We start from the raw sequence: 27,806 nt of genomic DNA on the forward strand, positions 1-27,806 counted from the left end.
ACATGTATTTTAGAATTTAACTCTTATCAACAAGTAGTTGCACTCCTCTTCCACCCTCTTCCACAATCCGGGGCATGGAGATCAATTTTTAACCCAATCAATGAAAATCCCGCAAGCAAGAAAGAATTCGCAGGAACACCAGGAATGGTCTCCCAGTTGAGAAAGAAGTACCTCCAGCGTGGAAAACACACTGTATTCTGGTACACGGAACTGACACTGCTGTCACTACTGGCTGAGGAACACACTGCGTGAAGAACTTTCATATGTGAGACAAGTTTAAGACCCGCCCCAAAGCAGGACCAAATGGCTCTGCTTTCATTTCCAATAAAGGCTTACATTCTTCCTAAACAATGGCTGTTAAGTGAAAACGATGTGTGACAGGGGAAGAGTGATAATTAAGTGAATTTAAGACGAACTTGAGAAAAATACCTCAACATGCCATTCATTATAAAAATAATTTTGTATTTGTTACAGTCCCATCTTATAAGTAAGAATACATAGTACTAAGTTTCTCACGCTAAGAATACATAGTACTAAGAATACATAGTACTTTGTTTCTCACGCTCTGCTTTCAACGATAATAGATAATAATAAATAAATAATAAAAAATATAAAATCAAGTGCACCTACACGCGTGAGCAGGTAATGACACAAAAAGAAGGAATACGACTGCATAAAAAGTACAAATCATTAACCTGTCACGGAAAATGACACAAGAGGCCGTTAACAGTTCGTTTCAAGACACTCATCCTACTCAAGCATGTGCTCTCGGGAAGATACCTGACCCTGCTAATAACGAAAACTAAATATCCATTTCCTAATAATTAAATACATCCGTTCAGAACAGATAAAATTGACAAGAAAGTCGGTACTACAGTCGAAGAGGGACACAATCAGTATCGACCTGGCATGTGATACGAACAGAAAGCCCCACTCTAACGAAGCTCAAGCCATCAGCAGCCCCACTTGTCCCGACTCTCACACCAAGTCAACCAAGTTCACCTCCTCGGAGCGAGAGGCACCACTACACAGCGCGGTGCACACCGAAACTTTGCCTTCTTTGTAACTAAACCTACCTACGCAGGACACATACCCCACTCTAACCAAGCTCAAACCAACGGCAGCCGCGCTTCTCCCGACTCCCGCACCAAGTGCAACGCTGAGCAACGAGTCCACCTTCATCTCCCTGGAGCGAGAAGCACCAGCACACAGCGCGGTGCACACCGAAGCTTTCCCTTCCTTGTCACTAAACCTCCCTACGCAGGACACGGAAGACAGCGAGTGGGAAAAGGCAGAGATGCAGGAGAGAGAAGCGTCTTGGAGCACTTGTGGCCCGAGGAACTCACCGGGGCAGCGGCGGGGTCCGCGCGGCGAGCAGCGGCAGGGTCCTCCCCGAGCAGCGGCGCGGGCTCGTCGGGCGGCGGGCGGGCCGGGAGGGTGTCGCAGCAGCTGCCGCCCGAGAAGCGGAGCTGGCTCTTGCGCGAGTCGGCCGTGAGCGACACCTCGTGCGAGTAGGAGTGCAGGAAGGCGCGGACGCCGTCGATGCCCACGAAGTGCGAGGCCGGCACGCCGCGCAAGGCGCCGCTGCCCGCCGCCAGCAGCTGCGAGCGCCGCCAGCGCCGCAGGCGCAGCGCCAGCAGCAGCAGCAGGAAGGCGAGGAAGAGGCAGGACACGGCCGCCACGGCCACCACCAGCCACCGCGTCAGGCTGCCGGCCGCCTCGCCCCCGGCCGCCGCCGCCGCCGCGCTGCCCAGCTCCCACAGCAGCTCGCCCACGCTCTCGGCCAGCACCACCGTCAGCGTGGCCGTGGCCGACAGCGCCGGCCGCCCGTGGTCCTTCACCACCACCACCAGGCTCTGCCGCGCCGCGTCGCGGGCCAGCGGCAAGCGCGCCGTGCGCACCTCGCCGCTGTGCAGCCCCACGCGGAACAGCCCCGGCTCCGTCGCCTTGGCCAGCTCGTACGACAGCCACGCGTTCTGACCCGCGTCCGCGTCCACCGCCACCACCTTGGCCACCAGCGCCCCGGGCTCCGCCGAGCGCGGCGCCAGCTCCACGCCCGCCCAGCCCCCGACCGACCCCGGCGGCGGCGACGCCGGCGGGTACAGCACCTGCGGCGCGTTGTCGTTCTCGTCCACGATCACCAGCCGCACCGACACGTTGCTGCTCAGCGCCGGCGCGCCGCCGTCCTCCGCCCCCACCCACAGCCCCACCTCGCGCACCTCCTCGTAGTCGAAGGACCGCAGCGCGTACAGCGCGCCCGTCTCCGCCTGCACCGACACGTACGACGACAGCGGCGCGCCGCGCAACCGACCCTCCCACAGCCGGTACCGCACGCGCGCGTTCTGACCCCAGTCCGCGTCCGTCGCCCGCACCCTCAGCACCAGCGCGCCCGCCGCGTTGTTCTCGGGCAGACGGGCGCTGTAGCGCGCCTCCGCGAACACCGGCGCGTTGTCGTTCACGTCCAGCACGCGCAGCGCCAGCACCGCGCTGCTCCACAGCGACGGCGACCCGCCGTCCGACGCCCGCACCGTCACGTTGTACTCCGACACCTCCTCCCGGTCTAACTCCCTCGACGTCACCACGCTGTAGTAACTGCCCCGGGAGCTCTGCAGGCGAAACGGGACGCCGCCGTCTAGGGAGCACCGCACGTCGCCGTTAGCCCCCGAGTCCCGGTCCTGCACGTGCAGCAGGGCTACCACCGTCCCCGGCGGGGCGCTTTCAGAGATCTCGCTCAGCGCCGACCGCACAGAAATCTGGGGGGCGTTGTCGTTCACGTCTGTCACTGTGATCTCGACCTTCGCTGTATCGAAAAGCTCTCCTCCGTCGTGTGCCTGGACTTCCAGTTCATGTGAAGAGATTTCCTCGAAGTCCAAATCGTCCTTCAGGTTTATTTCTCCAGTCTCCGAGTCTAGGTAAAAAAGTTCCGACGCCCGCTCTGTAATTTTATGGAAACTGTATTTCACGTGTCCGTTCAGACCCTCGTCGGGATCATTGGCCGTGATAGTGACGAGGGCGGAGCCCACAAGAAAGTTCTCTGGCACACGCGCCGTGTACTCCGCCTGGCTGAACACAGGCGCGTTGTCGTTCGCGTCCAGTACCGACACGCGGATCCGCGCCGTGCCCGTCCGCGATGGCTCTCCGCCGTCCATCGCCCTCAGCACCAACTGGTGAAACGTCGCGTCCTCCCGGTCCAGCGCCTTCGCCAGCACCAGCTCGGGACGCTGAGCCCCGCCGGGGCCCGCCTGCACGGCCAGCGAGAAGTGCTCGTCGCCGCTCAGCTCGTAGCTCTGCAGGGAATTCAGACCCACGTCTGGGTCTTGCGCGTCCCGCAGGGGAAACCGCGACCCCGGGGCTGTCATCTCGCTCACTCTCAGCTCCGTTTCTGCCTCTTGGAAACTGGGTGCGTTGTCGTTAATGTCGGAGATTACCACTTCGACTTCGTACACCTTCATTTCTCCTTCCACGATCACCTCACAGCGCAGCACGCATTTCTCCATCTGCCGGCACAGCTGCTCTCTGTCTATCCTCTCCGCTGTCACTAAATGTCCGGTCTTCCCGTGCAGAGCGAAATACTGCGTCCTACCTTCGGAGACAACACGGAAACCGCGGTCGTGGAGCGCCGGCAGCTCCAGCCCCAGGTCCTTGGCCACATCGCCCACGAACGAGCCCTTCGGCAGCTCCTCGGGAATCGAGTAGCGCAGCTGCCCCCTCGCCGCCTCCCACGCCGCTAACACCACGCACCACAGCAGGGCTCCCTCCAAACGGCCCTGGCATCTCCCCCCCGCCGCGTACATCTCCGGCGCCGCACCGCCGGAACCGCCAGCGGCTCCCCGCAGATCCGCCTCCCGGTGCGGATCCGGCTCTCGCTCCCGCCCTGGGTCGCCGCCGCCGTGATCCCCCCCGCTTCGTTGCAGCACGGCTCCGCACCGCGGGGACGCTCGCAGACCGCCCGGCCGCCCAGACAGCAGCCTGCCAGCGAGCGAGAGAGACGGGCCGCAGCGGGCGGGGCTGCCGGCAGCGCTCCGGCCTTCCTCTCGCTCCTCCTCGGTCAACAGCGGCGCCCGCAGCCTCCTCCCGGCACTGCAGCCACACAGCGCTGCCCGCCTGTCTCTCCCACGGCCAGCTCGTAGGGAAGGGACACTCGCCCCGGAGACATCGCTTCCCGTCCACCGGTGCTCTCCTGCATGCCTTTTCTCCAGCCGATCTCTCCTTTGTGCCAACGAGGTGATCAAGAACAGAAAGAAATAACATGCCGCTCGTGGGTGTCTGATTTCTTCCGGATAGGAAACATGGTTTTGTCATCCTGATATATTATAACTATTAATTTTTGACGTGTAAATTACTATGACTTTATCCCATTAGTCCGAAAGCACAATCACCACAACGAATTCCACAGCGTTTTGAATCAGTCGGGCTTCAATGACGTTCCCTCACCCTTTTTGCAGGTCAACAGGGCTGCATACAGCCACATTCATTCCCCGCATCCTAATCAAGAGAACAAACCAACAACGAAGATCCTCCCTCACGTGGAGACCGGGGACTTCCCTCATTAGCTTTTCTCTAAGCCATTCTTTTCTTTAACAATCCGTATTTCTGCCGCGTTCGAAAAAAACTACTTGCTAATTAAAATAGATGTAAAGATAATTTTTTTTTCGTAATATGACCTGTAGAATATTAATGGCGATAGACGGAAAGTTAAACACTAAAGTTGTTTTTTGTTGTTGTTGTTGTAACCTGCAGAGGTTAGCAGCCATATGGCTGCACGGATTTGCTGGAAATTCTGCCTGCGCCTCTGGTTTACGGATATGCATCCGTTCTCAACACTATTTTTGAACTGGATGAGAGAAGTTGAATTACACCAAAATGTTGGTACACCTCCAGAGACAGCTCCTACTAGAAAAGGAAAGGTGAAGGACTTTAATGTGGGGGTTCCCTTTTGAAGTGTAGGACGGCAGAAGACAAGTACAGCTGATCACCCTAAGCTATACGGGCCATTTCTAAATGTGCAAATGGACTTTATTCAAGTGCCTAATTGCTGTCATTTTGAGTACTTCACTGTTGTTTTGCATATGTCCTCAGGCTAGGTAAACAAGCAGACAACAACTGCTGGAAAACGTGTCTGAGAGACTAGTGTTCCCCTGTCAATGGCCTCGAGCAGGTTAAAGCCCCTCTCTTTGCGAAAAGGGGAGAGGTAAAGAAGTCAGGCTTTCAAATACGAAACGCGATTTTTTTTTTTTTTTGAGATCCCATTCTACGTCTTCACCTCTGTATGAAAGACAGATTGGGAATGGTAAAAAAGCGGGACCTACCACCCAGCACGGAAGAAGAAAATGAGAATCAACTGCACAATGAACTCGAAGAAGTCATGCCTGGACAATATTTATCCTTCCCGTTCATGCAGCCGTTGCTGCACCTGCCTTCCTCCAAAAGACGAGAGGGAACATGGCGGAAGAAGGGGGAACATTCACTAGGGAAGAACAATTTGTAACAGCAGTTTCAGAAAAGCCATCAGGAAGGGAAAAGCTCTAAAACCAAACGTCCATCACTTTTTCCCCACTCATTTTCCGTCATGCAGAATCCTGAAATTGCGGTGTTCATCATGACCAATTAATTCGAGATTCATAGTGAAAAACCTCTCAGCTGAACATGATCCCGTGAGCACCGAACAACCAAGATGTGCCGCCACTGAATTCCTGCTGTGAGTGGAAGGGGGATACCCCATTCCTTCTTTCACGGACACACAGATCAGGACTCAACACCCTTCCCACTATTGCTACCATTTCTGCTATCTCTGCAGCAGCATTCCCCAAAGAGATGAACGACACTCTCCCTATAGAAGAATACGTCTCTTTTCCATTCAAGGACCAGAAAGCATGTATCCTTTGGGAGTCCAACATCTCAAACGCATTAAAGAACGGGTTTCTGTCCAGCTATCCACCAGGTCAAGTACAGAGTTTCGTAAGAAATCAATCAGATGGGAAACATCTCTGACACCAAGTGTCAATCCAGAATCTGAAGTGCAGAATCATACGATCTCATTCTACACAGTAAGGGTTCACCTTCACCGTTACTAATTCATACCATTTGAGAGGACACAAGAGATGTAGACAAAGCCTATCAGCTGAACCTGAAATTGTAACCACCGAAAAACATGGCAGTACCGCAGCTAAAGGCCTACTCTAAACGAGACTTACCCGGATGTCTTTTTTCTTCACGGAGACACGGAGCAGCACTGCCCGTGCAAACCACCCGGCGAAAACCCAGCGAAATCGGGAGGGAGGTTCAAAAGAGGTCAAGGAAAACAGCGAGAGCAAGCGGGCTTACACACCTGAGGGGCGTCGGCGACGGCGGGCGGCTCTCCCGCGCCGGCGCTGCTGCTCGGGCTCCGCTTCCCGCAGGGCTCCCCGCCGAGCAGCTCCTCCGCGGGCACGATGGGCAGCGGCGGCGGCGGCAGCCAAGCGCCCTCGGCCACGGCGCGGGCCGGCGCCACGCACAGGTTGTAGGAGTAGGGCAAGGTGCCCTCGCAGAAGTCGGCCGGGAAGGCGGCGCCGGCCACGGAGAAGCGCTGCGCGCCCAGGCAGCGCAGCACGGCGGGCGGCCCGGCCCGCCGCACCCGCGCCAGCACGGCCAGCGCCACGCTCAGCAGGAACAGGGCGGAGAGCAGCGCCAGCGCCAGCACCAGGTAGAACTGCAGCTCCGCCGCCGACTCGGCGCCCGCCGCCCGCTCGCTCAGCTCCGGCAGCGCCTCCTGCAAGCTCTCCGCCAGCACCACGTGCAGCGTGGCCGTGGCCGACAGCGCCGGCTGCCCGTGGTCCTTCACCACGGCCACCAGCCGCTGCTTCGCCGCGTCCCTCTCCGACACGGCCCGCGCCGTCCGCACCTCGCCGCTGTGCAGCCCCACGCCGAACAGCGCCGGCTCCGCCGCCTGCACCAGCTCGTACGACAGCCACGCGTTGCGCCCCGCGTCCGCGTCCACCGCCACCACCTTGGCCACCAGGTACCCGGCCTCGGCCGACCGCGGCACCACCTCGAACGGCGGCGCCGCCCCCGCCCCCTCCGACGCCCCCGCCGCCGCGCCCGCCGCCGGCCACAGCACCCGCGGCGCGTTGTCGTTGCGGTCCAGCACGAAGACGCGCACCGTCGCCGTCGAGCTGCGCGCCGGCGCCCCGCCGTCCTGCGCCCGCACCGCCACCGCGAACTCGCGGCACTGCTCGTAGTCGAAGGAGCGCTGCGCGTACACCGCGCCGCTCCGCGCCTCCACCGACACGGACGACGCCGCGCCCGCGCTGCCGCCCGCCAGCCAGTAGCTCACGCGCCCGTTGGCGCCCGCGTCCGCGTCCCGCGCGCGCACGCGCACCACCTCCGCGCCCGCCGCGTTGTTCTCCGCCACGTACGCGCTGTAGGCGGCCTCCTCGAACACCGGCGCGTTGTCGTTCACGTCCGACACCTCCAGCACCAGCGCCGCGCGGCTCGACAGCGCCGGGCTGCCCCGGTCCCTGGCCACCACCGTCACACGGTGCTCGGACGCCTGCTCACGGTCCAGCGCGCTCGCCGTCACCACCTTGTACGACCCGCCCGACGACGCCACGATCGACAGCGGCGACTCGCCCGACAGCTCGCATGACACCTGACCGTTCTCCCCGGAGTCCCGGTCCCGCACTTTCAGCAGGGCCACCACCGTGCCGGCCGGCGCGTCCTCGGGCACCGGGCTCGACACCGACAGCAGTGTGATTTCGGGAGGGTTGTCGTTCTCGTCGCTGATGTCTATCTGCACCTTGCAGTGAGCCGTCAGCCCGCCACCGTCCCTCGCCTCCAGACCGAAGCTGTATTTGCTCTTCTCCTCGAAATCGAGCGGTCCCGCCGTCCTCACCTCGCCGCTGTCGCCCTCCACAATGAACAACGTGCGGACGTCGTCCGGGACGTTGCCGAAGGAGTACGAGACCCGCCCGTTGGACCCCGCGTCCGCATCCGTGGCTCGCACCCGCAGCACCAGCGACCCGACCGGCAGATTCTCTCGCACTCGCGCCTCGTACACGCTTTTACCGAACACTGGCGCGTTGTCGTTGGCGTCCGTCACGTTGACGCGAATCTGGACAGTCCCGGACCTCACGGGATCCCCGCCATCTAACGCCGTCAGCACCAGCTGAAAGGAGCTCTGCTTCTCCCGGTCCAACTCTTTCTCCAGCACTAATTCCGGCTGCTTGCTTCCATCCGAGCTCTCCCTGAGGGCCAGACTGAAGGACGGGTTGGTAGTGAGCTGGTAAGTCAGCTGCGAGTTGCTCCCGACGTCCGCGTCTCGGGCCATCTCCAGCGGAAAACGAGTACCGGGAGAAGTGAACTCGTTGATCTCGAGGTCCATAGTAGCCTTGCTGAAGGCCGGTGCGTTGTCGTTGACGTCCTGGATGGCCACCTCGACGTGGAAAACGTTGAGCGGGTTCTGCACCAGCGCCTCGAAGCTGACGGAGCAGGACGCCGACTCGCCGCACAGCTCCTCCCGGTCCAGCCGCTCGCTCACGTACAGGTTCCCGCTCTCCCCGCTCACCGTGAAGTATTGCTTCTCCGCGCTGAGCCGCAGCTTGCGAGCCGGCAGCTCCGCCGGGCTCAGCCCCAGGTCCCGCGCCAGCGGCCCCACCAGCGAGCCTCTGCCCAGCTCCTCGGCGATGGCGTAGCGGATGCGCTCCGGCGCCGCCCGGCAGCACAAGCACAGCAGCAAGGCGCCCAGCAGCACCACTCGCCCGGCTGATCGCCCGCACCTCTGACTCTGCCTGCCCGCCATTCTCGGCACCGCTCGCCGCGTTCCTGCCTCCTGCCGCCGCCCTCGCTCCCTTCCGGACCCGCTCGGCAGCGAGCGCAGGGGACGCCGGACGGCAGCGATCTCGGCGCGGACTCGGACGCCGCTGCTCCCCGCGCCGCGCCGCCTCTCGCCTCTGCTGCCCGGGCCGCTGCCGCTCTGGCCGCCGCCGGGCGAGTCAGCAGCCCGCGGGGGCAGGACGCTGCGGCGGCTCCGGCTCAGGCCGCGGCTGCGGCTCTAGAGCCGCTCGACCTCGGCCAACAGCGGCACCCGGAGGCGCCGCCACGCCACTGCAGCCGCTCGACGGCCGCGCTCCCGGGGGAACGGGCTGTCGGGCCGTGTTTAGGGGTTGCCCCCAGCTTTGGGTTCTGCCTTTTATTAGAAGCAGAAAGCGCAGGGGCACTTACTTGCTGCGACGCAAAAGGCTGAGATAAGCTGTCAAATACCTTTTAGGTCATCTCCTTGAGTAGCAGTTACTATTATCTGAAGAAATATTTGTGGCAGAGCAATAGAGGAATGCAGCTGCTCTTCATAAAATAAATAATAATAAAAAAAGACGGAATTATGAGATCAAGAAACGATGTTACAACTACAGCATTCTTTAAGAGCTTTTTAGCAGTCTCTCCGGGTTTTTTAATTCCGTTTCCTTACCTAGGAGACATACCCAGAATATAGGCCCTGGTAAAACGTCTCTCTTCATCCTTCTTTTAAGCTACCTTTATATACTGACAGAGTGCAATAAGGTCTCCCCAGAGCCTTCCAATCTCCAGGCTGAAGAACCTCAACTCCTTCAGCCCTCACTTGTCTTCTCTACAGCCCTGCACAACTGGCAGGTTTACTTCTGACCCTCTCATAATTAGCAAAAACAGCTCATGAGAGGATAATACACTATGACTATAACACACCAAGAAGGAAAGTACATTTTTCTGCTCACCACTATTAAAAGAAACAGAAGGATTCTAAAGCACATGAATGACAAATGGCCAAAATAAAGGAGGAGCGGTCATCCAAGAGAGAATGGGTCATCAAACTAATGGCTTAGTGGGTATATCCTTCCCCTTTTTTCATCACACACACTGTTCCAAGGAGATGAGACATCTACTAAGGTCAGCATACATCTCTCCCTTCCAACAATGATAGCACAGAAACTCACCAGGAAGTTGTCTTGGTCTTCACTGCAGCTGTTGAAATTCGTCCCTGAGAGCACCTGGAAGTCATGCATATCTGAAGCTGCAAGTGCAGCCCTAAAGCCTTACTCTGGACTCCACAGAAGGGGGTTTCCTTTTAAGAAATAGTCATCAGCTCTCAGCTATTTTTTTCTACTGTGTGGCCTGCTCGTCTCCAACAAATATGAAGCCATAAGTGTAAACACCTTATCACACGCCTCTTTCTCAAGCTCAGTCTTCTGAGAAACTACGACAGATTCTCTCTTAGCTTCTGCTTCATTTTCCTCACACGTACATTTCTAACTCACGTGGCTGAAGCAAGTATTTGCTGCAAAACAACACTCAGTTTCCAATGCAATAGCAGTACCCAGAAATGGGGAAAATGAACCACGACCTTCCAGGAAACAGAAGCCTGAAAGAAAGTGTGAATACAACTGTGAAGAAACTATACATCACATTATTACAGGGAGACACAGAGGGATAAAGGAAGTTTCACACAGGAATTAGAAACCACTCTACCCATGCATTAACATTCCACATGCACGTATATTGTGCATATACTCTATTACTGCAGGACTGCCATTGTCTTTAGGACCAGGAAAGAAGGATAACAAAAAAAAAAAAAAAATGGCATAGGCCTTGGCACCAGGCATGAAATCAAACCATTGCTCATCCACATTAACCTACTGCTTTCCCTGGTTTGAAGACAGCCTGTTGCCTTCCTTGCTCTGCATTCACAGCCTTTCCTTGCACCACGGACAATATCCCATATTTTGGCCATATTTTTGGCAAAAGAGCTTTTCACTTCAGGGAGCTGAGCTATATCAAAGCCTTTGCCTTGACAGCTGTACACCTTCAAGGTATAGAAGGAAACTGCTTCCCCAGCCCAACAATTATATGAGATCTTTTAATGTTCTGAGGGTTACCAGCCACAATCATGCCCAGCTTTTAGATCTGGACGACAAGCAAGGCAAGAGTGGGAAACCTACAGAAGTGAAGGAATCACAGCTTTCCATTTCAGCTTATGTCAAGTACACACATTATGTGCCAGGCACGTCAGATTAGAAAGTACACACAAGAAGGGTGTCTGGCTGTAAAAAGTCCACAGGAGGCTCACACAGGAGCTCACAGTAAAGACCAAAACCACGGTTCCTCAAGGGAATTTCTTTGAAAAATTGAAAGACGATAATGCATGGAACCACATAGGACCACACAAGTGTGGGTCTCATCTAACAACTAGGACAGTAAAACTGGACAATAAAAAACATGAAAACACATGGAACCCAAACAGTGGGCCTCATGTGACAACTTGGAGGAACTGAACTTTTACATCCCTTTTAGACATTTCCAACTATAGCAAACTCTTACACCTGCCTTGTCTTCGTGCAACCAGACTTCTTCACCCTTCCCAAACATCACAGAACAGTGAAGATAACTTTGCAGATAGACATCAAATCTCTGACAGAAATATTGTGTACACAACTTCTTACGGAGAACAAGGATCACAAGACAGACACATGCAAAGAGATTTCTTTGCTCATCACACTAACTCAAGGAAATGTAAAATGTTGTCAAGTCCATAAGCGATATGCAGCTCCAATAAAGACTCACTTCTCTAAGTATCACCTTAAAGACACCATCATCCTACTCCAGCACATGGGCAACTTGGAAGATAAATAATGCTCAAACCTTAACCTAAAGTGTACATCTATGTTCAATAACTGCCCTTCATGGGAACCATCATGCAGCAGGAAAGCAAGCTGCTCACACACATCACCTCAAGACTGTCCTCAAACCCACCACAGCTGGCATCATTGCCGTGGATCTTCACAATTTACAGACAGGCTCCACCAAAGAATGCTCAAACCTTAACCTAAAGTGTACGTTTATGCTCAATAACTGCCAGTCACGGGAAACATCATGTAACAGGAAAGCTAACTGATGAACCCACGGCTTGGCCAGTTGGAATCTGATCCGTGAGATATCCAAAAATAAGACGCTCTCAGACTCATGTTATGTAGTCCAGCAATGAACCCTGGGAATTAACAAAACACATGCCTTGTCTTCTACCAGTACCTCCTCACACACAGGACCCCAAGACTCTCATCAAACGCACCACAGCTCACGTAATTGCTACGGATCTTCACAATTTGCAGACAGGCTCCACCCACAGAAAAGTTGCACAGCCATATTCTCCTTACCATGGATAATATTTGTCTTCTCACCAGGCGTGGTGAGACAAGCAAGAGCATTTCTCCAGGTAACATTTTAAGGAATCATGACTATGAAAGTCTCTCTATTTATAGCCGTCGACATGAAAGACATGTATGGGACATACTACTAGATTAGGGCACTTACAATAGGCACATAACTTAGTAGGTAGCAAATACTCACTTTGATCTTACCAAAACTACCATTACGGTACTTGTTTCAAGCACGTAATTCACTGTCCGTTAAGAATTGAAGACAACCTGCAAAAACAGAGGAAGAACCACCCAGGGCTCCCAAAACAGCTGGAATAACATGTCTTTTAGACACAGTTCTTTGGGAAGATGAAACTTCCATTGCATGACACTACAGCTGGCCACTGAACAGGGAAAGGAGCAGACATATCTGTTGTGGCCCCCACACACTGCTCCCACAACTCTCATCTCTCACCCTTCACAACTTGCACGGTGTTCTTCAAGCCTTAAAATTTGCAAGCACATGACATCAAAGGGCCGGTTGGTCAGATTACTTCTCTCCAGCATTCATCAGGACACGCCACGAATTTCACATAGATATCTTCACATCTCGGTCCTAAGAAGGAAGATACATTTCTCTGCCCAGTACACTTCAGAGAAGAATCATCGAGAGTCTTAAAGTAGAAGGGCAGCGGTCCTGCAGGAGACACTGGGTCAGTGAACAACTGCAGAGGGGCAAGATCCCCGTCCTTACGTTTACTTCTCCATCCCGCCCTTGTATGTATAGAACAGAATGTATTTTCAAGCCAAGACACATCCAGATGCACTTTAAATACGTGAACCTTAAAAGACATGGAATCGGCAAAACACATATCCCGTTTCCTCCAGTAGCCCTTCATTGGCAGCCACCCACACAATCTAGATAATAGTCACAATATTTTACAATTCACTTTCATCTGCACAACAGTCAGACAGAAATCGACACGGGACCAGTTGCTGCCCAGCCCATTCCTCCACCCGGTGCATGAAGATCAAAGCTTGGACGTTTCGTTGCTCACCCCGTTATGGTGGAGAACCAGAAAGGATGACAAGAGTTAGAAACGATGAGCAGCTATGTTAGACACAGTGCCGTTAACACTACGTTTCAAGACTGTATACTCCTAATCAAGCACATGTGCAGTCAGGAAGATACCTGACCCTGCTAATAACGAAAACTAAACTTCCATTTGATAATACTGAAATACATCCGTTCAGAAAAGCTAATACCGACGGGAAAGTGGGTATTACACATGTCAGGGGGCAAAATGAGAAACGACCTGCCGCGTGATAAGAACACATACCCCACTCTAACCAAGCTCAAACCAACGGCAGCCGCGCTTCTCCCGACTCCCGCACCAAGTGCAACGCTGAGCAACGAGTCCACCTTCATCTCCCTGGAGCGAGAGGCACCAGCACACAGCGCGGTGCACACCGAAGCTTTCCCTTCCTTGTCACTAAACCTCCCTACGCAGGACACGGAAGACAGCGAGTGGGAAAGGGCAGAGAAGCAGGAGAGGAAAGCGTCTTGGAGCACGCGTGGTCCGAGGAACTCACCGGGGCAGCGGCGGGGTCCGCGCGGCGAGCGGCGGCAGGGTCCTCCCCGAGCAGCGGCGCGGGCTCGTCGGGCGGCGGGCGGGCCGGGAGGGTGTCGCAGCAGCTGCCGCCCGAGAAGCGGAGCTGGCTCTTGCGCGAGTCGGCCGTGAGCGACACCTCGTGCGAGTAGGAGTGCAGGAAGGCACGGACGCCGTCGATGCCCACGAAGTGCGAGGCCGGCACGCCGCGCAAGGCGCCGCTGCCCGCCGCCAGCAGCTGCGAGCGCCGCCAGCGCCGCAGGCGCAGCGCCAGCAGCAGCAGCAGGAAGGCGAGGAAGAGGCAGGACACGGCCGCCACGGCCACCACCAGCCACCGCGTCAGGCTGCCGGCCGCCTCGCCCCCGGCCGCCGCCGCCGCGCTGCCCAGCTCCCACAGCAGCTCGCCCACGCTCTCGGCCAGCACCACCGTCAGCGTGGCCGTGGCCGACAGCGCCGGCCGCCCGTGGTCCTTCACCACCACCACCAGGCTCTGCCGCGCCGCGTCGCGGGCCAGCGGCAAGCGCGCCGTGCGCACCTCGCCGCTGTGCAGCCCCACGCGGAACAGCCCCGGCTCCGTCGCCTTGGCCAGCTCGTACGACAGCCACGCGTTCTGACCCGCGTCCGCGTCCACCGCCACCACCTTGGCCACCAGCGCCCCGGGCTCCGCCGACCGCGGCGCCAGCTCCACGCCCGCCCAGCCCCCGACCGACCCCGGCGGCGGCGACGCCGGCGGGTACAGCACCTGCGGCGCGTTGTCGTTCTCGTCCACGATCACCAGCCGCACCGACACGTTGCTGCTCAGCGCCGGCGCGCCGCCGTCCTCCGCCCCCACCCACAGCCCCACCTCGCGCACCTCCTCGTAGTCGAAGGACCGCAGCGCGTACAGCGCGCCCGTCTCCGCCTGCACCGACACGTACGACGACAGCGGCGCGCCGCGCAACCGACCCTCCCACAGCCGGTACCGCACGCGCGCGTTCTGACCCCAGTCCGCGTCCGTCGCCCGCACCCTCAGCACCAGCGCGCCCGCCGCGTTGTTCTCGGGCAGACGGGCGCTGTAGCGCGCCTCCGCGAACACCGGCGCGTTGTCGTTCACGTCCAGCACGCGCAGCGCCAGCACCGCGCTGCTCCACAGCGACGGCGACCCGCCGTCCGACGCCCGCACCGTCACGTTGTACTCCGACACCTCCTCCCGGTCTAACTCCCTCGACGTCACCACGCGGTAGTAGTCCTCAAACGACTTCTCCAGAACGAACGGGACGCCGCCATCCAGGGAGCACCGCACGTCTCCGTTGGCCCCCGAGTCCCGGTCCTGCACATGCAGCAGGGCCACCACCGTACCCCGTGGGGCGTCCTCCGAGATCGCTCTCAGCGTCGACGAAACTGTCAGTTCGGGCGCGTTGTCGTTCACGTCTGTCACCGTGATTGCGACTTTCGCCGTGTCGGAAAAGCCCCCGCCATCCCTTGCCTGCACCTCCACTTCGTACGAGTCGCCTTCCTCGAAATCCGGGCTCCGCAGCAGCAAGATCGCTCCGTTTTCGGCGTCCAGCTGGAAAATATGCGAAGCTTTCTCTGTGATTTTCTTCAGCGAGTATTTCACGTCCCCGTACAGACCCTCGTCGGCGTCAGTGGCCGTAACGGTGACTATGACGGAGCCCACTGGCATGTCCTCTGGCACACGCACCGCATACTCCGCCTGGCTGAACACGGGTGCATTGTCGTTCGCGTCCAGCACCGACACGTGGATTCGCGCCGTGCCCGTCCGCGACGGCTCTCCGCCGTCCATCGCCCTCAGCACCAGCTCGTGAAACGCTGCCTCCTCCCGGTCCAGCGCCTTCGCCAGCACCAGCTCGGGACGCTGAGCCCCGCCGGGGCCCGCCTGCACGGCCAGCGAGAAGTGCTCGTCGCCGCTCAGCATGTAGTTCTGCACGGAATTCGCTCCCATGTCCGGATCGTGAGCCTCGGCCAGGGGAAACCGCCACCCCGGGGCGGTCATCTCGCTTATTCTCTCATCCAGTTCATCATCTTTGAAGCTGGGGGCGTTGTCGTTAATGTCCGTGATTTCCACATCGATTCCGTAAACTTGCATTTCCCCCGCCACGATCACCTCACAGCGCAGCACGCATTGCTGCACACTCTCGCACAGCTGCTCTCTGTCTATCCTCTCCGCCGTCACTAAATGTCCCGTCTTCCCGTGCAGAGCGAAATACTGCGTCCTACCTCTGTCTATGATATGTACGCCCGTGTCGTGGAGCGCCGGTAGCTCCAGCCCCAGATCCTTGGCCACATCGCCCACGAACGAGCCCTTCGGCAGCTCCTCGGGAACCGAGTAGCGCAGCTGCCCCCACGCCGCCTCCCACGCCGCCACCACCACGCACCACAGCAGGGCTCGTTCCCGCCGGACCCAAAGCCTCCCCGCCGCACACATCTTCCTCGTGGCACCGCCGGAACCACACCACCGCCAGCAGCTCCCCGCAGATTCGCCTCCCGGTGCGGCTACAGGCTCGCCGCTGCCGCTGTCCCCTCCGCCTCGCTGCAGCACGGCTCCGCACCGCGGGGACGCTCGCAGACCGCCCGGCCGCCCAGGCAGCAGCCTGCCAGCGAGCGAGAGAAACGGGCCGCAGCGGGCGGGGCTGCCGGCAGCGTTCCGGCCTTCCTCTCGCTCCTCCTCGGTCAACAGCGGCGCCCGCAGCCTCCTCCCGGCACTGCAGCCACACAGCGCTGCCCGCCTGCCTTTCCCACGGGCAGCTCGCGGGGAAGGGGCAGTCGCCCCGGAGACATCGCTTCCCGTCCACCTGTGATCTCCAGCCGGGCTCGACCAGAGAGAAATAACACGCCTCCCGCGGTCCTGGTATTTATACCGCAGGGGAAACTTGTTTTTGTCATGCTGATAGATCTATTCGTTTTTCTTAATATGACGTATATAATACTACCAGTCTTATCCCATTGGTTCGAAAGTACAATCTCCACCACATATTCCACAGCGTTTTGTAACAGTAGTGTATGAATAACGTTTTCTTCACTCTTTCTACAGATAGAAGTGCGTTGTTACAACAACATTAACTCCCCGCAGCCAACCAATAAAACAAACCCACAATGATCCTCCCTCAAATGGAGACCGGGATTTCATTCATTGGCTTTTCTCTAAGCCTTTCTTTTCTTTAACGACCCGCGTTATTTCTGCCGCTCGCGAAAAAATTATTTGCTAATGGCAAGAGATGTAAAGTTTTATAATTTTTCATAATGTGACTTGTAGAATATTACGAGTCTTATCCCATTTGTCCAAAAGCACAGCCTACATAGAAACTATTGCAGCAGTCATGGTTGAAACACTGGTACAACAGGAGAGAAAGATAACAGGCTCTGCTCTGGAAAAGGATATATTCAGACCCACCCCGCCCTGGAGAACGAGAGGTATCAGGTTCATTTACAGGAGCTTTGATTTTCTCAGAAAGCTCGGTGTAAGAGATTGACGCTTATCAGCAATGCATTCACGTAAGTCTTGAATATTCATGTTGGTGGGACACCTTTTCAACAAAATACTGTAGGACGGCAGAAGACAAGGATAGCTGCACACCCTAAACTATGCGTAGATGCGCACGTGGACTTTAGTCAAGTACCTAATTGCTATCGTTTTGAGTATCTTCTGCTCGTTTTACACATGTTCTTAGGCTGACTACAGCCCTCCTCTTCTAAACAGGCAGACACAACCACTGCTGCAAAAAGTGACTGAGAGACTAAATTTCTCAGTTTAGCATTCTCCTGTTAACGTCATCAATCACGTCTAATCACCTCTCTTTGGGCAAAAGGGAGAGGAAAAGAAGACAGGGTCTGAAATACTAAACGCGTTTGTCTGCTTTTTGTTGTTGTTGTTCGTTTGCTTTCTTTTCTTTTGTGTTTTGTTTTTTTTTTTTTTTTTTTCTTCTTTGAGACCCTATTCTACACCTTCACCTGAGTAAGAAGGACCTATCAAGAACGGTAAACAGGACGGAATTACCATCCGGCAGAGAAGAAGAAAAAGTGAAATAACTGCACAAAGAACTCTGAAAAATCATGCCTGGACCAAATTCATCCGTCCCATTGATGCTGTCGTTCCTGCAGCAGCGTTCCCCAAAAATATGACAGGGCACACGGCAGAAGAAGGGAACATTCAGGAGGGAGGAACAAGCTGTAACTTCTCCATTCATGGAGCCACACGTATGTTTCCTTCATGAAACAGCATTAACCAACATATAAATGGATTCAGAAAAAAAGAAGGAAGTATCTAACACCAAACGTTCCCAAAATTTTCGACTCCATCATGTAGAACCATTATTTTACATTTTGTCACCATTACTAACACATACGACAGATGTAGCCAAAAGCTCTCAGCTGAACCTGAACCTGTGACCAGTGAAAAACCAATAAATACCACTGCGTGATTCCTGTGACGACTCAGGGATAGTACTCCCCATTCACACACAGTTAACCTGTCCCACTACTGCTACCATTTCTGCCATCTCGGCAGCAGCATTCCCCTAACAGATGGGCAACACTTTCTTCTTTCACTAGGGATCATAGAATCATATAATCATAGGTTTGGAAGGGACCTCTGGAGATCATCTAGTCCAAGCCCCCTGCAAGAGCAGGGCCACCTTAGAGCAGGTTGCACAGGAACGCGTCCAGGCGGGTTTTGAATGTCTCCAGAGATGGAGACTTCACCACCTCTCTGGGCATCCTGTTCCAGTGCTCTGCCACCCTCAAGGTAAAGAAGTTCCTCCTCATCTTTAGGTGGAACTTCCTATACTCAATTTTGTACCCGTTACCTCTTGTCCTGTCACTGGGCACCACTGAAAAAAAGACTGTTCCCATCCCCCTGGCACCCTCCCTTTGAGTATTTATAAGCATTGATATGATCCCCCCTCAGTCTTCTTTTCTCTAGACTAAAAAGGCCCAAGTCCCTCAGCCTTTCCTCACAAGAGAAATGTTCTAATGCCCTAATCATCTTCGTAGCCCTTTGCTGGACCCTCTCCAGCAGTTCCCTGTCTTTCTTGAACTGGGGAGCCCAGATCTGGACACAATACTCCAGATGCAGCATCACCAAGGCAGAGTAGAGGGGGAGGATGACCTCCCTCGAACTGCTGGCCACACTATTCTTGATATACCTCACAATACCATTGGTCTTCTTGGCCACCAGGGCACATTGCTGGCTCATGGTCATCCTGTTGTCCACCAGGACTCCCAGGTCTCTTTCTACAGAGCTGCTCTCCAGCAGGTCAGCCCCCAACCTGTACTGCTGCATGGGGTTATTCCTCCCCAGGTGCAGCACCCTACACTTGCCCTTATTGAATTTCATAAGATTCCTCTCCGCCCAACTCTCCAGGCTGTCCAGGTCCCTCTGTATGGCAGCACAGCCTTCTGGTGTGTCAACCACCCCTCCCAGCTTTCTATCATCAGCAAACTTGCTGAGGGTGCACTCTATCCCCTCATGCAAGTCGTTGATGAATATATTGAACAGGACTGGACCCAGTACTGACCCCTGGGGAACACCACTCATCACTGACCTCCAACTAGACTCTGCGCCCCTAACCACAACCCTCTGAGCAATGTCTTGCAACCAGCTCTGTATCCACCTTACTGTCCATTCATCTAACCCACTCTTCCTAAGCTTCCCTATGAGGATGCTGTGGGAGACTCTGTCGAACGCCTTGCTGAAGTCAAGGTAGACCACATCTACCCCTCTTCCCTCATCTATCCATCCAGTCACACCATCATAGAAGGCTATCATATTAGTCAGGCATGATTTCCCCTTAGTGAATCCATGCTGAGTACTTCTGATAGCCTTCTTTTCCTCCACGTGCCTTGAGATGACACCCAGAACAAACTGTTCCATCATCTTTCCAGGGATGGAGGTGAGGCTGACCGGCCTGTAGTTCCCCGGGTCCTCCTTCTTGCCCTTTCTGAAGACCGGAGTGACAGTGACTTTCCTCCAGTCCTCAGGCACCTCACCTGTTCTCCAGGACCTTTCAAAGATGATGGTGAGTGGCCCAGCAATGACCTCTGCCAGCACTCTCGGGTGCATCCCATCAGGGCCCATGGACTTGTGAATATCTAATTGACCTAACTAGTCCCTCACTTGATCCTCCTCAACCCAGGGGAAGTCTTCCTCTTGATGATGAAGAATGTGACACATGATGATGAAGAATATGTCACATTTCCATTGACGGAGGTGCAAGCATGTTTCCTTTGGGAGTTCAATATCAAAAAAGCATTAACCAACAGGTTTTCTCCAGCAATCAACCACATCCAAGCACACATATTTAGGAAAAATGGATGAGAAAGGAAACACCTGCAACAAGTGTCAATCACGACCTTGTCATGCAGAATCAGTGGATCTCATTTTACACAGTAAGGATTCGCTTTCATCATTACTAACTCATACGATTTGAGACAACACAAGAGATGTAAACAAAATGTTTCAGGTGAACGTCAACCTGTGAGTACCTGTCATGGTTTGGCCTCAGCCAGCAACAGAGAACCACGCAGCTGCTTGCTCGACTCCCACAGCCGTGGGAAAAATCAGCAGAAAAGGGCAAAACTCGTGGGTTGAAATATTATAATTTAACAGAAGAGACAAAGGAAAGAAAAAAAAAAAAAAGAAAAACAATAACACTGGTAAAGGAATATAAGAACGCAATTACAGTACCACCGCGAAGCACACCGACCAGACCCGCACCGCCACAGCCCACCCGCGAGTGGCGACTGACTCCCCCTCCTCGGCTAGCTCCTTTTACAGCGGGGCATGGGTCACGTGGTATGGAATACTTGCCTCCCCTGCCGGCTCCTTGGGGAAATTAACCCCATCCTTGCCGGAACCAGGACATACCCATAGACCAAGACGTGGATGGGTACCATCCACACCACGCGGCGAAAACCCAGCGAAATCGGGAGGGGGGTTCAGAAGAGGTCAAGGAAAACAGCGAGAGCGCAGAGGCTTACACACCTGTGGGAGCCCTTTCTCAAGCTCAGAATCCTGAGAAACCACAGCAGATTCTCTTTTAGCTTCTGCTTCATTTTCCTCACACATACATTTCTATCTCACGTGGCTGAAGTAAGTATTTGCTGCAAAACAACACTCAGTTTCCAATGCAATAGCAGTACCCAGAAATGGGGAAAATGAACCACGACCTTCCAGGAAACAGAAGCCTGAAAGAAAGTGTGAATACAACTGTGAAGAAACTATACATCACATATTACAGGGAGACACAGAGGGATAAAGGAAGTTTCACACAGGAATTAGAAACCACTCTATCCATACATTATCATTCCACATGCACATATATAGCACAAACATTTTATTACTGGAGGACTACCATTGCCTTTAAGGACAGGGAAACCAGGATAACAACAAACTAAAATGGCACAGGCCTTGGCACCAGGCATGAAATCAAACCATTGCTCATCCACATTAACCCACCACTTTCCCTGGTTTGAAGCCAGCCTGTTGCCTTCCTTGCGCTGCATTCACAGCCTTTACTTGCACCACGGACAATATCCCATATTTTGGCCATCTGTCAGCCACAGTCAAAAGAGCATTTCACTTCAGGGAAACTGAGCTATATCAAAGCCTTTGCCTTGACAGCTGTACACCTTCGAGGTATAGAAGGAAACTGCTTCCCCAGCCCAACAATTATATGAGTTCTTTTAATGTTTTGAGGGTTACCAGCCACAAAGAGGCCCAGCTTTACACCTGGACAACAAGCAAGGCAAGACTGGGAAACCTACAGAAGTGAAGGAATCATAGTTTTCCACTTCAGCTTACGTCAAGTACACACATTATGTGCCAGGCATGTCAGATTAGAAGGTACACACAAGAAGGGTGTCTGGCTGTAAAAAGTCCACAGGAGGCTCACATAGGAGCTCACACCAAAGACCAAAGCCAAGGTTCCTCAAGGGAATTTCTTTGGAAAATAAAAAGAAGATAATGCATGGAACCACATAGAACCACACAAGTGTGAGCCTCATCTAACAACTAGGAGAAACATAACTTGTCTTTCAGACATTTCAAATTATACCACAACAAACTTTTCTACCCACCCTGTCTCCGGACAGACAGAATTTTCCACCCCAACCAAACATCACACAACATGAAAACAACCTTTGCAGGCAGACACCATTGAAAGTAAAGTTGCACACACAACTTCTCCTTGTCTGAGAACAACAGTAGTAGGTACACACGAAAGCTAAGTACTTGGTAAATAGTCCACAGGAGGCTTAAAAAGTGGTTGCACTAGAGCCCATAGCCACAGTTCCTCAAAGTAATTTCTCTGGAAAATAAAAAAGATTTACATCTCTCTTTTAGACATTTCCAACTATAACACAGCAAACTCTTACACCTGCCTTGTCTTCTTGCAACCAGAATTCTTCATCCTTCCCAAACATCATTCCGCAGATCAAAAGGGCATCATACAGCCACATTGATTCCCAAATATTATAATATATAATAACTATAATAAAATATAATATTACAATGTATTATAATATATCATAATATTATAATATATTATATGTAAAATATAATATTATAATAATATAACTATTAATTTTTGACGTGTAAATTACTATGACTTTATCCCATTAGTCCGAAAGCACAATCACCACAACGAATTCCACAGCGTTTTGAATCAGTCGGGCTTCAATGACGTTCCCTCACCCTTTTTGCAGGTCAACAGGGCTGCATACAGCCACATTCATTCCCCGCATCCCAATCAAGAGAACAAACCAACAACGAAGATCCTCCCTCACGTGGAGACCGGGGACTTCCCTCATTAGCTTTTCTCTAAGCCATTCTTTTCTTTAACAATCCGTATTTCTGCCGCGTACGAAAAAAACTACTTGCTGATTAAAATAGATGTAAAGATAATTTTTTTTTCGTAATATGACCTGTAGAATATTAATGGCGATAGACGGAAAGTTGGGTTTTGTTGTTGTTGTTGTAACCTGCAGAGGTTAGCAGCCATATGGCTGCACGGATTTGCTGGAAATTCTGCCTGCGCCTCTGGTTTACGGATATGCATCCGTTCTCAACACTATTTTTGAACTGGATGAGAGAAGTTGAATTACACCAAAATGTTGGTACACCTCCAGAGACAGCTCCTACTAGAAAAGGAAAGGTGAAGGACTTTAATGTGGGGGTTCCCTTTTGAAGTGTAGGACGGCAGAAGACAAGTACAGCTGATCACCCTAACCTATACGGGCCATTTCTAAATGTGCAAATGGACTTTATTCAAGTGCCTAATTGCTGTCGTTTTGAGTACTTCACTGTTGTTTTGCATATGTCCTCAGGCTAGGTAAACAAGCAGACACAACAACTGCTGGAAAACGTGTCTGAGAGACTAGTGTTCCCCTCTCAATGGCCTCGAGCAGGTTAAAGCCCCTCTCTTTGCGAAAAGGGGAGAGGTAAAGAAGTCAGGCTTTCAAATACGAAACGCGATTTTTTTTTTTTTTTGAGATCCCATTCTACGTCTTCACCTCTCTCTTTCAGGCAGAGCAGGAACAGTAAGAAAGAGGGAACTCCCACCCAGCATGGAAGAAAAAAATGAGAAATAACTGCACAAAGAACTCGAAAAAGTCATGCCTGGACAAAATTTATCCTTCCCGTTCATGCAGCCATTGCTGCACCTGCCTTCCTCCAAAAGATAAGAGGGAACACGGCGGAAGAAGGGGGAACATTCACTAGGGAGGAAGAATTTGTAAAAGCAGTTCCAGAAAAAGCCATCAGGAAGGGAAAAGCTCTAAAACCAAACGTTCATCACGTTTTCCCCACTCATTTTCCGTCGTACAGAATCCTGAAATTGCGGTGTTCATCATGACCAACTCATTCGAGGGTTCTAGTCAAAACCTCTCCCCTGAATCTGATCCTGTGAGCACCGAAGAACCAAGATGCGCTGCCTCTTCTCTCCTGCTGTGAGGGGAAGGAGGATACCCCATTCCTTCCTTCACGGACACACGGATCAGCACTCCCCACCCTTCCTGCTATTATTAACATTTCTGCAGCAGCATTCCCAAAACAGATGGGCGACACTCTCTCCTTTCACTAGGAATGAAGAATATGCCACATTTCCATTGATGGAGCTGCAAGCATGTTTCCTTTGGGAGTCAACATCGCAAGCGCTATAACGAACAGGTTTCTGTCCAGCTATCAACCAAGTCAAGTACAGAGCTTCAGGAAAAATAGATCAGAAAGGAAACATCGCCAATACCAAGTGTCAAACACGATCCCATCATGCAAAAACAGCAGAAGTCATTCTGCACAGTAAGGGTTCGCCTCCACCTTTACTAACTCATACGATTTTAGACAAACACAAGAGATGTAGGCAAAACCACACAGCGGAACCTGACCCTGTGAGCACCCACAAACTACGACACGGAGCAGCACTGCCCATGCACACCACCCGGCGAAAACCCAGCGAAATCGGGAGGGAGGTTCAGAAGAGGTCAAGGAAAACAGCGAGAGCAAGCGGGCTTACACACCTGAGGGGCGTCGGCGACGGCGGGCGGCTCTCCCGCGCCGGCGCTGCTGCTCGGGCTCCGCTTCCCGCAGGGCTCCCCGCCGAGCAGCTCCTCCGCGGGCACGATGGGCAGCGGCGGCGGCGGCAGCCAAGCGCCCTCGGCCACGGCGCGGGCCGGCGCCACGCACAGGTTGTAGGAGTAGGGCAAGGTGCCCTCGCAGAAGTCGGCCGGGAAGGCGGCGCCGGCCACGGAGAAGCGCTGCGCGCCCAGGCAGCGCAGCACGGCGGGCGGCCCGGCCCGCCGCACCCGCGCCAGCACGGCCAGCGCCACGCTCAGCAGGAACAGGGCGGAGAGCAGCGCCAGCGCCAGCACCAGGTAGAACTGCAGCTCCGCCGCCGACTCGGCGCCCGCCGCCCGCTCGCTCAGCTCCGGCAGCGCCTCCTGCAAGCTCTCCGCCAGCACCACGTGCAGAGTGGCCGTGGCCGACAGCGCCGGCTGCCCGTGGTCCTTCACCACGGCCACCAGCCGCTGCTTCGCCGCGTCCCTCTCCGACACGGCCCGCGCCGTCCGCACCTCGCCGCTGTGCAGCCCCACGCCGAACAGCGCCGGCTCCGCCGCCTGCACCAGCTCGTACGACAGCCACGCGTTGCGCCCCGCGTCCGCGTCCACCGCCACCACCTTGGCCACCAGGTACCCGGCCTCGGCCGACCGCGGCACCACCTCGAACGGCGGCGCCGCCCCCGCCCCCTCCGACGCCCCCGCCGCCGCGCCCGCCGCCGGCCACAGCACCCGCGGCGCGTTGTCGTTGCGGTCCAGCACGAAGACGCGCACCGTCGCCGTCGAGCTGCGCGCCGGCGCCCCGCCGTCCTGCGCCCGCACCGCCACCGCGAACTCGCGGCACTGCTCGTAGTCGAAGGAGCGCTGCGCGTACACCGCGCCGCTCCGCGCCTCCACCGACACGGACGACGCCGCGCCCGCGCTGCCGCCCGCCAGCCAGTAGCTCACGCGCCCGTTGGCGCCCGCGTCCGCGTCCCGCGCGCGCACGCGCACCACCTCCGCGCCCGCCGCGTTGTTCTCCGCCACGTACGCGCTGTAGGCGGCCTCCTCGAACACCGGCGCGTTGTCGTTCACGTCCGACACCTCCAGCACCAGCGCCGCGCGGCTCGACAGCGCCGGGCTGCCCCGGTCCCTGGCCACCACCGTCACACGGTGCTCGGACGCCTGCTCACGGTCCAGCGCGCTCGCCGTCACCACCTTGTACGACCCGCCCGACGACGCCACGATCGACAGCGGCGACTCGCCCGACAGCTCGCACGACACCTGACCGTTCTCCCCGGAGTCCCGGTCCCGCACTTTCAGCAGGGCCACCACCGTGCCGGCCGGCGCGTCTTCGGGCACCGGGCTCGACACCGACGTCAGCGTGATTTCGGGCGCGTTGTCGTTCACGTCCAGCACCTCCACCTCTACCTTGCAGTGCGCCACCAGACCGCCCCCGTCCCTCGCCTCCACCAGCAGCGTGTAACCTCGCGTGTCCTCGAAGTCCAACGCCTCCTGCAGCGTGATCGTCCCGCTCTCCGCGTCCACCACGAACTTCTGAAGCACCTTGGCCGGCATTTTCCCGAAACCGTAGGTGATGTGGGCGTTGCTGCCGGCGTCGGCGTCGGAGGCCGAGACGTTCAGAACCTTCGAGCCCGGCGGCGCGTCCTCTCGCAGGCTAACGCGGTACTGGTCCTGCGCGAACACGGGTGGGTTGTCGTTGGCGTCGGTGACGTTGATGCAGAGCTGGGCGGTGCCGCTGCGCGGCGGATCGCCGCCGTCCAGCGCCGTCAGCACCAGCCGCAGGCTCTGCTCGCTCTCCCGGTCCAGCGCCCGGCGCAGCACCAGCTCCGCGAACTTGCTGCCGTCCTGGCTCTCCTTCACCTCCACCGCGAAGTACCCGTTGGCCTCCAGCTCGTAGCCCTGCAGCGAGTTGCTGCCCACGTCCGCGTCCTCCGCGGCTCCCACGGCAAAACGAGCGCCAGGAGAAGTCAACTCGTTGATCTCCAGATGGAAAACGTCTTGCAGGAAGCGCGGCGCGTTGTCGTTGACGTCCTGGATGGCCACCTCGACGTGGAAAACGTTGAGCGGGTTCTGCACCAGCGCCTCGAAGCTGACGGAGCAGGACGTCGACTCGCCGCACAACTCCTCCCGGTCCAGCCGCTCGCTTACGTACAGGTTCCCGCTCTCCCCGCTCACCGTGAAGTATTGCTTCTCCGCGCTGAGCCGCAGCTTGCGAGCCGGCAGCTCCGCCGGGCTCAGCCCCAGGTCCCGCGCCAGCGGCCCCACCAGCGAGCCTCTGCCCAGCTCCTCGGCGATGGCGTAGCGGATGCGCTCCGGCGCCGCCCGGCAGCACAAGCACAGCAGCAAGGCGCCCAGCAGCAGCACTCGCCCGGCGGATCGCCCGCACCTCTGACTCTGCCTGCCCGCCATTCTCGCACCGCTCGCCGCGTTCCTGCCTCCTGCCGCCGCCCTCGCTCCCTTCCGGACCCGCTCGGCAGCGAGCGCAGGGGACGCCGGACGGCAGCGATCTCGGCGCGGACTCGGACGCCGCTGCTCCCCGCGCCGCGCCGCCTCTCGCCTCTGCTGCCCGGGCCGCTGCCGCTCTGGCCGCCGCCGGGCGAGTCAGCAGCCCGCGGGGGCAGGACGCTGCAGCGGCTCCGGCTCCGGCTGCGGCTCTAGAGCCGCTCGACCTTGGCCAACAGCGGCACCCGGAGGTGCCGCCACGCCACTGCAGCCGCCAGGTGGCCACGCTTACCGAGGCCGGGGCTTCTGTCGCCTGTTTATTGGCTTCCAACAGCTTTGGAGTCTCCCATTTCTTAAAATCAGGAAGCGCGGGAGCACTTGCTTGCTGCGACTCCAAAGGCTTTTAGAACTGAGATAAGATTTTGGGTAATTTTAGGTTATCTCCTTGAGTCTCAATGAATAACCGGTACTAATTATTCATGTCAGAGCAATAAGTAAAAGAATTCAGCTGCTCTTCACAAGATCAAGACAAAACTACAAGAGCGAGAAACCGTGCTATAACTAGGGACAACATTAGCTGCTTTTTATCACTCTGACAGGTATTTTCAATTCTGCTTTCCTTACATGTTATGACTACCAGGAAGGAAGAACTGATGTTGGAGTAATCGATAAGTAATGAGAAACAGAATGAAGAAAACTCACTTCTATGCTTTCATGATTGGCCAGCAAAGGGTTTCCATCTTCCCTGCATTTCTTCTGTTTCCTCATGGATGTCTCTGACATTTATCCCACTGTTGATTTTTCTTTTATGGAGAGGAAGTATCGCACTGGGAGAGGTATAACCATACAGAAAGTGTGTATAGCTCTATGCTAAGACAGCAGAACAACATTTACTATTTTGATTATGATTCACAAAAGTTCCTTCTTTTGCATTTCCATACCTTGGGGACTGACAACAGGGAGGTGCAAAGCCACAACAAAATTATTTGGGTTGCAAGGGACCTTTAAAGATGATGGAAGACAGGGACAACCTTCACTAGATCAGGTTCATCAAAGCCCCATCAAA

The 27,806-nt window shown here is 55.3% G+C and overlaps 3 protein-coding genes across 5 annotated transcripts in view; all 3 read right to left on the minus strand.

Annotated features, from left to right (window-relative positions):
• Positions 1-16,485, minus strand: part of LOC309677152 (protocadherin gamma-C3-like) — a gene marked incomplete at its 5' end in the record, with an annotated part of 63,193 nt that extends 46,708 nt beyond the window's left edge. The window contains 2 exons of one of the 3 annotated variants that reach the window (XM_082489900.1): positions 1,347-1,601; positions 2,016-3,794. In XM_082489900.1, the coding sequence (XP_082346026.1) occupies positions 1,347-1,601; positions 2,016-3,794 (2,034 nt within the window). Of the gene's footprint in view, positions 1-1,346; positions 3,795-13,733 lie in introns of those variants that run through there. The other 2 variants (XM_082489899.1, XM_082489897.1) reach the window with 2 other exon arrangements.
• LOC309677366 (protocadherin gamma-B5-like) lies at positions 6,267-10,013 on the minus strand (the record flags this gene model as incomplete). Its single annotated transcript, XM_082490163.1, has 2 exons — positions 6,267-9,028; positions 9,945-10,013. The coding sequence occupies 2 exons, from the start codon at positions 10,011-10,013 to the stop codon at positions 6,293-6,295; spliced, it is 2,805 nt and encodes a 934-aa protein (XP_082346289.1). The 3' UTR covers positions 6,267-6,292.
• Positions 16,486-24,223: 7,738 nt separating the features above from the next.
• LOC309677430 (protocadherin gamma-B5-like) lies at positions 24,224-26,707 on the minus strand (the record flags this gene model as incomplete). Its single annotated transcript, XM_082490227.1, has 1 exon — positions 24,224-26,707. The coding sequence occupies one exon, from the start codon at positions 26,705-26,707 to the stop codon at positions 24,224-24,226; it is 2,484 nt and encodes an 827-aa protein (XP_082346353.1).
• Between the last annotated feature and the right edge of the window lie 1,099 nt (positions 26,708-27,806).

Source organism: Vanellus vanellus (assembly GCF_965231255.1).
Source record: "Vanellus vanellus genome assembly, chromosome: 13".
Classification (NCBI taxonomy): domain Eukaryota; kingdom Metazoa; phylum Chordata; class Aves; order Charadriiformes; family Charadriidae; genus Vanellus; species Vanellus vanellus.